This window comes from Sinocyclocheilus grahami, unplaced genomic scaffold (assembly GCF_001515645.1).
Source record: "Sinocyclocheilus grahami isolate Dianchi unplaced genomic scaffold, SAMN03320097.WGS_v1.1 scaffold228.1, whole genome shotgun sequence".
NCBI classification, from domain to species: Eukaryota; Metazoa; Chordata; class Actinopteri; order Cypriniformes; family Cyprinidae; genus Sinocyclocheilus; species Sinocyclocheilus grahami.
In genome coordinates, this window is record NW_015505407.1 from 1,112,925 (window position 1) to 1,125,140 (window position 12,216).

The 12,216-nt window shown below is 36.5% G+C and overlaps 1 protein-coding gene across 1 annotated transcript in view; it reads left to right on the top strand.

The window, feature by feature from the left end:
- The first annotated feature begins 3,539 nt into the window (after positions 1–3,539).
- The window catches only part of LOC107597132 (NADP-dependent malic enzyme-like), an 87,927-nt gene continuing 79,250 nt past the window's right edge, over positions 3,540–12,216 (top strand). The window contains exon 1 of the mRNA XM_016288078.1: positions 3,540–3,671. Within this exon, the coding sequence (XP_016143564.1) occupies positions 3,543–3,671 (129 nt within the window). The 5' untranslated portion in view covers positions 3,540–3,542. The remainder of the gene's footprint in view (positions 3,672–12,216) is intronic.

A 12,216-nucleotide genomic window follows, 5' to 3' on the forward strand; every position in this document is an offset into this window, starting at 1 on the left:
CTCAATTTTGAAAAATTAACACTTAAGTCCAGGGTCACAAATGGTTTTGAATGAAACAATTCAGCAAACAGTGAAACAATTAACTGAAATAATTCAACAGTTCAGGAAAAGCTTCTGTGCTCTCTAATAAAAGTAACTTACTGCTTTAATACTGTATATATCTTACACACTGCCTTTGTTTCATTAGCATTTAACATATTTTCCAAATATATAGCATTCATTTTATTTCCTTGCTTCTGTACACTAGCTTAAATGTTGGCATTGTGTACCCGATTTGGTAAATTTTTAGATGTATTTTTTAAAATACATTTATAAATATACAGAATTGGCCAAATGTTAAAAAATATTTACCTAAATAATACTTATATTTCTTTGCATATTTTGTCCATTTTAAAATATATTTTCAATATAATAAATATATATATACAGTGGGTACGGAAAGTATTCAGACCCCCTTAAATTTTTCACTCTTTGTTATATTGCAGCCATTTGCTAAAATCATTTAAGTTAATTTTTTTCCTCATTAATGTACACACAGCACCCCATATTGACAGAAAAACACAGAATTGTTGACATTTTTGCAGATTTATTAAAAAAGAAAAACTGAAATATGTGAAAAATTTAAGGGGGTCTGAATACTTTCCGTACCCACTGTATATATTGATATTCTCTAAAATATTTTTTAAAAGTTTGTATTTCATTGTCACTTGAAGTTCATTTTTAATATATGTTGGCATTTGAAAGTTTAAAATATTTTATATATTTTGGCCAGAATTTATGAGAATTATTTTATGTGAAATATTTTTGGCTCTTATAATAAAAATCATGTGCCGGTTCTCATTTGTAAATCACTTTGGATAAAATGTTTCACTACTAAATGAGTAAATACAAATTTCCTTTATTTACTGAATTATTTTTTCCCCCCTTAAACTGCATTGTTTGTATCTGTTGTACTCTCAACAGCTTTATCATCCTGCTCTGTTGGTGTGTATAGCGTAATGAAAAATGGACCGAATATGCTCCTATCTGAACCTCATTGTGCTTTTATCTGAGCCTCTATATCACAGTCTTGCCCAATTTATCGCTCCATTTATCTGTATGTAACTCTGTGTGACAGTGTTTGAACAGCCAGAGTTTGTTTTTTTGTCACATAATTTACAACGCCTACGCCTTCTCTGAAAAACCAGCCTTTTTACGATATTTTTAGTAGAATAAATATTTGATAGATTTAGCAAGCTAGGATTATATTTAGTGACATCATCTCAAACCTGGCACTGTCAGAGTCTGGTTTGTTCCTTGTTCTTGTAAATCATTTCCAATCTATTTCTGACATGTTTAATCATACATGGAAGAATCAAATGATACCCTATTTATCCTATTTAGACAGATAAAGTTCTAGATAATATTCTATAATATTTTCTATATCTATTTGTTTCTTTTTTAATATTTGTATTATGTAATAAAGAGCATTTCATATGAATAAAAATAAATAAATAATAATATTTGTATTATTTTTGTCAATAAATGTATAGGGGTTAAAGTTAGCTTTTTAGGTTTAAAAATAGGTACTGTAAGTAAGGACATAAATTCGGTAGAATGAAACTGCTGTGCATTTAATGCAGCAGGAAGTGTTAAAATGCAGTGTTCTACTAACTTCAGTTTTTTTTCTTCCCCTGAATACACTTAACTTCAGTATCTCCCATTTAGCCTGTGCAAGGCCAAGATAAAGTAACATACCTGGGTCTAGAAGGAATGCACTTGAACAAGGTGCCCTTGAGTCACCTTTTATACATTCAGGGAAGTGTCTGAAGGTCACAGAATATCATTAGTTTCAGGTTCCTAGCATTCTAGACAGGTTTCCTATCTACATATTTGTTCATATGGGAACAGTAATTGGTATGCACAAGCGATTTCAACATTTTTGCCCCTGGCATGCTGTGGTGGATCAGAGCCAAATGCTCTGGCTTTTCAAAACAGTCACAGTGACTAAGCGTCTCTGTAAGATGACCCTAACTACTTGTCCAAGTCTGTAAGAATGCGCATACCATACTGTACAAACCAGATATCTTGTACACTTGCACACACATACTGTAGGCCAGGGTTCAGCCGGAGCACTCCTCTCAGACATGCTCATTTGTGAAACATTATCCTTCTTATCATTACAAGACAGTTCAGCTAATTAAATGGCCTTTGTGCACTGTAAGGTGAGTGAGGTAATGCTCACAGGGACACAAAGACACACACACTATCTAAAAGTCTATACTGGGAACAATAAGTTGTCTATTCAAAAATCTGATGAAGAGGCAAATTGAGGCATACATGCAATAACGTTTTATGTGCAATATGTCTGATGTTAAGACTACCTTTTACCTAGACGTATTGCAGTGCATGTTGTACTCAGCAATTTTGGATTATTCAAAGCCATATTACCTCATCCAGAGCGATTTGTGAACTTCTCTTGCAAACTTGTGACCTTGCTTTGCTAGTCATCACCTGATACCACACCACCACACACCAGTTTTTTTTTAAATTAAACTGTTTAAACAGTGTACACTGTAATAATAATAATAATAATAATTAAAAAAAGGCCTGGTCATTTTCTGCCAGGACATTATCCATACATTTCCTGGACATTTCCATTAATTCTAATGGATGTCAGCTGAATGATGACATCACTGAATCATTAATAAACTGACTTTAGCTAGAAAAATGGCTCTTTGTTATTGTCTTCTCGTATTATTGACAAACTATTTTCCTGTGACACTGTAAAGCTGCGTTGACACAACCAGTATCGTATAGAGCGCTATACAAATAAAGGTGATTTGACTTGACTCTAAAAGCAATGCAGTGCAAAATTCAAAATACAGATAAAACACCTGTAAAAAAAAAAAAACAATACAGAAAATTCCTTCATATTAACACAGTACACTGTGCCCTCTTTTTCGTGCATAAATAAATATGACAAATTGCTTAAGACTAAATTGAAATACAATATCATTTCTTAGGACTGGTTTTATAAGTTAATTTCTAGGATAGGTTTAAAAAAATCTTAAAAACAGATTGAACATTTGTTATTGCCAAGGAAACTGCTCATTTAAAAGTAATATATATTTACTTTTATTGTACTTTCAATATGATACTTATAGTCTCAGACAAAATTCACAAAAGATATTCTAATTTAATAAATTATTGAATCAACATATAAAACCACTGCTACAGAAAATAAATTTTTATATCGACTAAATTCAATATTTTTATTCGACTAACTCAAAATCTTTCGATAGCTTTTGTGACAACTAGCCCCGGTCTCTTTTTTGCCCCTGTTCCAACCATGATAAAGTTACTTTGAAACCATGCGTGAAAATATTATGTAAAACCTTTATGTTCTGCTTCAGATAAGATTTGCCAGATTATTATCGACTTTTACAGCTAATAGTTTGCTGATAACAGCACACACGCAACTGCTGTTGACGGTCTCGCTGCGTAACGTCTTCCTATCTGACGCACTTGTTGAGTTCAGCGCTATTTAAAGGGGAAGCAACATGGCACGCGCTTTAGTCAAACAGGAATCTGTCGAGTGGGAGATGCAGAAGTCAGCAGACCAAAGCAAGACCTTTGTTTACACGAAGAAGAGGGGTTATGATGTTACACGCAACCCCCACTTGAATAAGGTAAAAGGACAGATTTTTTAGTAACTTCACAACGCTTTTTTTTTCAAAACATAACATTTTGTGTTGACTGTTTGCTAATACGACAGCAAGGCAGTGGATATCAGTTTCGAGAGGAACTATATTTAGACTTAAAGGGCCACACACTTTCTTTGTCCGCAGTTGCTGTCTGTGTCAAAAGCAAGTCCGTTTGTAGTTTACAGGTGCTCTTGAACTGACGTTGGTCATGACACGCTACCTTCAGGATCAGCGCACGGAGTTTTCTTTTAACAGTCTATATTTATCCGTTTTAATCTACAGAGATTTTGTTATTAGGCCCCACATTACGCTATACTTCAAAATAAAGAATAAACAAGACCTATAATCCTTATTTTTATAATCTTTTTGGTGAGCTCAACTGTAGCCTCTGTCCAAGGTGCTGACAAGTCGTTGCTATGGCATCACCTCAAGAAATTGCACCTGATGGGACAGTGATGCTTTCAAAATATTTGAGTCCGAATATTTGCTTTTTTTTTTTTGCTTGTGTGTATCATATATACACTGAATTAAAAACTAAAAATGCTTGTTTATATTAGGTTTAGAATTCAATTTTCTAATGCAAGTTCTTACATTTTATTTAAAATATCCACTCTTTGGAACATGCATCGCTCTCAAGTGTTCCAATAATTAAATCTAATTTGTTAGTAAAATAAAATGGCAAGACCTGCAAGTTCAGTGCTAACTTGTAGTGTTATAGTACAGACCATTGTCTCTTTTAACCTTAAAATTATATTTTCTGGTAACTAAAAGAAATGCTTAAGGGAAAATCTTTTGACACTTACTGATTCTTGCACTTTTTTTCATTCTGACCTTGAATGAAAACATTACTGACCTTAGCCAATTAACTGGTGTATTTATTGTATATTTAACATTGATAGTGTTTAGCTTCTGCTCTCTATTCAGTGTGATGAAGTCCAAACCTCCCAAACAACAATGAACAGCTTGGAATGATTCACTGTTTTTATTTATTTATTTTTTAAATACCACAGTTGTGTGAGAAAACAGTTAAGGGGTTGGGGTAGACCATTGTTTGCCCTTTGGAATTTATTTTCAGGGTCTTTTTTTCCCATTTCACGTTTGACCCCAAAAAAATCAAATAATTGAATAAATGGTCAATTGGAAAAATTCTTGCTGTTACCTTTGAAATCAAATCATAGTTCTTGTAAATAATGCACACAATCATAAAATTGGCATGTTAGCATATTTATTAACTCTCTACTGTTTGCAATGCAAGATTTACATTTGTTTTAATTAGTGTGTCCTTCACTTTCATGACATTCAGAGAATATTTTCCATAAGAACAGTTTGTATTCACTTCACACTATCTTACAGCAACAGATCATTACTATAATTTGTAGTTGCAAACACACATTTGAATATTATGAAGTATGCAAGTAGGCTTCTTTTTTTCACTTTCAGTGGCAATTCCTGGCTAACTTTTGAGCCAGCACAGTTTACATTTAAAATACTATCATTGTCCTTACTCTCTATCTTATTAGCTGTTATATTTAGAGTTTATCTCTCACCGTTTGACCCTCATTTGTGACTCACTGTCCCTGATCTTTGGTCAATTTCTCTTTGGACTTTTCCATTCATTTGCTGCGTGTGCCTGCACTGTGCACTTTTGTTTTCATTAAGGTGGACCATTTGCAACAGTTTCCCATGCTGAAATGAAGGACTATAGTCTGATCAAACGTCACGTCTCTTGGCACTTTGCCACAGGTCAGGTACTGATGACAACACAGCACACTGCCTGTCGTTAAGGTTAATGACTTCTGATCTGCACAAGAGATGCCACAGAATGAGGTCATATTTTCAATCCAGGTGCACACTACTAGAAAGTTCTGAAAGGTGTCTTTATGTATACATGAATGCATAGGGTTGGTTGAGGTATGAAGATCACAGGTTTGTGTGTTGTCTTTTTTTAGTGCACACTCCAGTCATTTCAGCTATGTTGACCATGGCTGAAAAATAACATTTTCATAGACCTATAAATGATGCAAAGTCACTCTTTAATCAAAACTGGCTATTGAAGTAAAACATTTTCAGTGACCCACTCATTATAGAGGTCATGATGCAGTTTTTTAAAGGGGTCATATGATGCTATTTTTAAGATCATTATTTTGTGTATTTGGTGTAACAAAACATGTTGACATGCTTTAATGTTCAAAAAACACATTATTTTTCAAATACTGTACATTATTGTAGGTCCTCTATGCCCCGCCTCTCTCAAACACAATGTTTTCAACAAAGCCCCCTCCTTTGACAAGCGCAGTCTGCTCTGATTGGCCAGCTGACCCAGTGCATAATCGCAGCTTCAGCTTTCAAAGTAAATATCAAGACAGTTAATAATGTCGTTAGTTTTACCATCAGTTCAAGCCCGAAAGGGCAACAGTCGTGTGACAGACACAGTGATGATGCAGTACACAAGCCGCGGTTAAGACAGCTGACGTGCTATGATTTCTGACAGGCAGTTCACTCTCCTGTGATGTGACCCTGTTCCCCTCACACACACACACACAACGCATTACTCTGCGCTGCGCAAAACTCCGCATTTGAACAGTCAATAGCAAATACTTAAACTAATAACAAAACATACTTACAGTCACTGATTCAGAAGCGCCAGATTGTCATAGCAAAGTCGGAATTTACCCTTTTTTATTTTTATAAATAGCCATTGTGCACAGCCAGCCTTGTACTCTTCTAGGATAAAAAAACTGTTGTCCATAAAATGCGTTGCACAAATTTGAACATCTGGGTTGTGCTGTTCTGTTGTAAATAAATCTTAACCAATGATTCTTAATTGCATCTACTTCCGGAAGGCCAAATAAAGTGCTTTTGCTTTCGCACTGAAACACAGCGTCTCCCTGACATGGCTGCATCAACACGACTGCTGTTGTTGAAACCACGCCTTCTTTCTTTGCGTGCACGCGTGCACATTTGGGCGGCATTATGCTAATATTTCACATAGTGATGTAGATATGTGGGGGCGTGTTAGAATGAGTCGTTTTAGGTAGGCATGGTTAAACTTTTATAAAGAATATCTCTTTGGATTTGAGACTTTAGTCTTTGCAACTTTACAGATCTTCTTTATGCACCAAGAGCTTGTAACACTCCAAAGAGAAAGAAAAACTTGAAATTGCATCATATGACCCCTTTAAGAATATAGGCTGTGTTTTTAGATCATGTTAATTTAAAAATGTCTTTCTGTAATGGCAAGATGTTAAATATTTATGTGTTTGACATGTGGCTTTTTGGATGGCTCGATTTCTGTATATTTTCAGTTGATAAGCTATTTTGCTTATCCTGCTATATTAAATTGGAAAAAAATAACTTATTACATATGATTTTGAAGCAAAATGCCCATATTTTTGTGTATTTGTATTTAGAGGTGACAATTTATTACCCTCAATGGTCCCCTTTCCTGTAATCAAACAAAATCTGGATTAATGACTCTCTTTAATGCGGCTCCTGTGCCTTTGGTGCTGGAAGTTGCCAGACTGGTGCCACAACTTAAAGCTGATGTGGTGCTTCGGGGTGTGAGAGCAGTTATAACGCTTTCATGTTTTTATGACGTGGCTTTCCAGTTCCACCCACGTCCTTGACTCTAATGAGCTAAATTCTGTGTTATTGTCTTGCTTTATAGACAGAGACGTGATTTAATTAGATTAATTAAAAGAGAGGCTCGGGTTTTGCTGTTTTTATTTGTATGCTTGAGAATCAGCCTTTGCTGAAGGCGTCAGGAAAATTGTGTGAAATGTGAAATCTCTGACATTATAAGGAAACAGGATTATAAACAAGAGAATGAACCTCCAGCACAAATGACTGTGCGATTGATATCATAATTAGCACAGCAATTAGCAAGCAATTAAAGTGCCTGTGTCATTACGTCAGACTCAGGGTTGAGGGCCATTTAGAGATACATTTAGAATGGATGCAGGATGAAGAATTACAATACTTTGAATTTGAATGTAAGGAAATAACATGAACATTTTCTGAAATTCTCACATTTTTAAACTAGAAAAGTTAAGACAATCTTTGGATCTTGCCTTGATAGATAGATAGATAGATAGATCAAAGAAATTCATGTTTGTGTAATCAGTCATTCATCTGATGAGTCTTATTTCACGCTTAGATAGTGCTACTCGCTTGTAAATACAGTCCCACATCGAGTAAAACATTTGCTCTTTCATACAGTTTTCTGAAAAACCAACCTCAAGAACTCATGAACCAAAACAAGGAAATTAAGAGAGAATGTAGGAAATGACCCCTGAGAGGAGCTGTGCGAGGCTGTACACTTGGTACGCTGTGGTTCTCCAGTGGCGCATTGTTGCCGTCCCATGGGCCTGGCTATCACAGGGCTTGAGTGTTCTCCCATTTTCTCACTCTCAGCAGCAGAGAAGCAGAGGACAACATGCTAATTGATGCTGTGGGACTGAAAACGTAGAGGACTCACGTCCGCAAGCTGGAGTTTACTCTCAGCACCCCTCCCTGGTATCCCTCTGACCTCCTCCCTTCTCAACAGCCCTTCCCTGTGTCTGCCTGAAGTACACGCAGGATATTATCCTTGTGTTTGTGGGAAGCTTTGCGCAGTAAGAAACGAGAGTGAGGAGAAAGAGGTCTCTGTAGAGCAAAGGAGAGAAAGAGGGAGCTGCCCTGCTCTCCACAGACCTCCTCTGTGTCTCTGCTTTATCTCTCATTAATGACCGCCTGTGTGAATCGAGGCCAACAGCGCTGGCCTCTGGCTCCGTGCCATGCCAGAGACCAAAAACACAGCACAAAACTCTCCTAGCATCCAAGCCGAGATCCTGTTTCACATGGGGAAATGTGCTTTTAGGATCACAGGTGACTAACAGATGCCCATTCAACTTGCTGTGATAAAAACAAGAGCTCAGTTGGAAATGTGGCACCGTTTGGGCTGAGCATTGGAGACTTTAAGGCCCCCTTGTGGTTGTTATGTGTGCCGATTGCCATAAAGTGGCAAAGAGCTATTGTTAGAGACAATGGCTATGTTCACACTGAATGAAAATGTGGCCCAAATCATATATTTTTATTTATTTTTTGCTCCTATGTGACTCAGACCGTTTGTTTCATGACAGAGTGAACAGCATAAATCACATGGAATCTGATCTTTTTTGATTCTGATTTGGGCCACATGTGGTTTTAAATCTGATTTCAGGTCAGATGTTTTGCAATGCGACCGCAGCAATGCGACCGCAGTCTGAACAGTCAAAATGGAATTCATGCAACTTTTACGACACTCTAGATCGACATTCGTCATAATTCCGCACTGACGGGAGTCCCTTTAAAGATTTTACAAACCGGTATTTCTTTGATCAATCAGTGAATATGACAGACAGTTGCGGATGTAGTCAGTGGAGAGACAGTGAGGTGTTGAACTCATAAGTATTTGTATTAAGTCTTAATTCACTGATAATTTTGAATGGTCCTCAATGGAGATAATGCTTTTTGCTGCCATGTTATGTAGTTCCATCATCTACCAGCAGGGGCTAATTGACCTAGTTAGCATGCTTGCTAGATTGCAGAAGCATCCAATTCAGACTGGGATTGGCAGTAGCATTTCGATGACAAGGACCATCTTTGCAGTTTTGGAAAGAATTGTCCACCTTGGACAATTGTGTCATTATTTAAACTTGTTTCTTACAGCTGCTTTCCCAGCATTCATGCTTGTCCTGTTCTGTCACAAACGTGGTGTGTTTAATCTCAAAAGGGTTGAGGTTTTCCATAAGACATGTATTTTTGCATTTAAATGAAAGTAAATATGGGTGAGGTAAATAAAATAAGCAAAAAGTCTAAGGCTGTCAGTGTCAAGTGTAACCAAGCACAGACCTTTGCATTTCTCCTCTATCATAAAGAAAAGCAGGCCTTTACAGCCTATTGCTAATGTAGCCTAGTTTAAACTGAATGCTCTTTTCCCCTTTAAGTGTGAATGGCTTGAGTTTGATGTTTTGAAAAATGTTTTAATGAATCATATTAGCATCTGTTTATCATTATATGTATATCCAATATTTGGTTGCATAATTTGTCATAATTTCATTTTCTGCATGAATCATTTTAAATTCATTTAATGTAAGTTTACTAAGACATTGACATTAGGATAACATGAATAATTTGAATTATTTAAATTATTTGATAATAACAGGATGTATAGAAATTCACATTCAGAGAAACATTTTGAAGATTCAAGCGTTATATTTTCATCTATTCGTGTTTATTTCATTTAGTACTATACTAAATGAAAAATTACTTTTATTTATTTTACTGTACCAGAAAAAACTACCAGCCAATTTACAACAACAACATCAAAAGTTTAATGTAGTAATATTTTTTAAAGGGGTCATATGATGCAATTAAAATTTTTCCTTTATCTTTGAAGTGTTACCCCCCCTTGGTGCATAAAGAAGATCTGTAAAGTTGCAAAGACTAAAGTCTCAAATCCAAAGAGATATTCTTTATAAAAGTTAAGAGTCAACCACGCCTACCTAAAACGGCTCGTTCTAACATGCCCCCACATGTCTACGTCACTGCGTGGGAAGATTTGCATAACGCAGCCCAAATGTTCACGCAAAGAAAGAAGGCGTAACTTTTATTTCGCTGTAGTATTGTTGCTGCCGCCATGTCGTGAAGACGCCGTGTGTTTCATTGTAAAAGGGAAACTACTTTGTTTGGCCTTCCAAAAGAGGACGATATCCGCTTCATCATGCCTAGAGCTGATCCGTGCTGGTCGCTTAGGAAATACATCAACTGTGCACTGTGGATCGCCGGATCGGCTTTCACCATGGACGAAGCGGAGTCCAGCCCGGGGTCGTCACATGTGGTTGCCGCAAGCCCACCAGCCGTTCCTCACTCTAGCTGACGGCCTCTGCTCACTCTAGCCCGCCGCCGCTCACTCTAGCCCGCCGTGTGTGATGCTGTGTTTCGCCTTGCCAGATTTAAAAAAAAAAGAAAAAAAAGAAAATGCTGGTGTTTTGCTCACAAAAATTAAATGAATGTCAGTACTTTCACCCGAATTCTAATGTTTTTATCTTCAGTTGCAGAAGGGTGCATAAAGTAAATCTCAATTGAAGATCTCAATCTCAATGGGGATTTTAAAATCTCCCATGCCAGAAACTAATGAGTTTGTTTCACATCAAGTCTAACAGATGTTCAGTTGGTATCTCAGGCATTTTAATTAGTTTCACTTCTACCCTATAAGCTGTAGAAATGTTCTCTGGGAGTCGAGGTTGCAAAATAATGTCAGTCTCTGTCATGTCGTTATATTAATGCTATGAGATGACAGAACTACGGTGGCCGAGAAGTGCAAAGCAAATCACAATTCTGAAAACAAAATAACAAATTACAAACGCAAATGCAAGTCTAAAAAAACAAAATAACAATTCAGAAAGCACAACAACAATTCAGAAAACATTATAACAAGTCAGAAAACACGGTGACAAATTCGAAAACAAAATAACATGTCAGAAAACACAACGACAAATCCGAAAACAAATTAACAAGTCAGAAAACACAACGACAATTCAGACGAACTGCTGCATGTGCAACAGAACATTATAGTGCGTTGGTGTGGACGCTGATATAGTTATCATTATCTCTATAGTTATAGTTATCGTTCTCTGTGTGAACGAGCCTTAAATCACAGAATACTGCATGTGTGGGTATTATTAGGATTCAACTGAGATGCTTATGATTGTGTGCAGGGTTTGAAATTAACACCCGCCAACCCGCCAAATGCGGGTAACGCTGTCAAATCACTAGCCAATTTGGCAGGTTACTTTTCGTAAATTATGTGTACTAATTAATTTCTTGAGGAAGTTCATGTAAGCCAAATCTGCGCAGATTTAGTGTAAATACTGAACTCGAGACTCATCATGATATATTAAAAAAGCCTAATTGCGCAGCATCTGGGCATATCTAGCTTTGAACATACCCAGTGATGTAGCTGTAGATATTAGGCGCTGTTTTTAAATTACAGCCCACGCGAAACTGCAACAAGCATGTAACCTACTCCAAAAGTGTGAACCAGTGCATCCGCCAGCCGCGCGTTAAAGCAGAGCAGGATCAGTCTCCTGCACAGCGCTGCGCTTCTGCCACGATTTATAAGAGATAAACAGCGCAAATCGCTCGATCCATTCAGAAATGATACAGAATTGTGTTATACAGTTGTGTGATATGACAACATTAAAGGTTCTGCCTGAAAACAGCCACGACAAGGTGAAATGCATGTAAACAAACTGCAATGTAAACAAACTTTAATAGCTTATTTTTAAATGTTTCATTCTAATTCATTTTAACTTAAGTAAAATGTTAATTCAGTAAGAGCCTGATTAAAGATAAAAATCAGTGTCTCTGTAATTTAGAGACACTTATAAATGAGGTGTTTTACATTTACAAATATTATAAAGTTCTTAAAGGGATAGTTCACCCAAAAATTAAAGCTGTATTCATTTAGGCTGCTCAGCATCATGTCATTCCAAACCTGTATTAATTT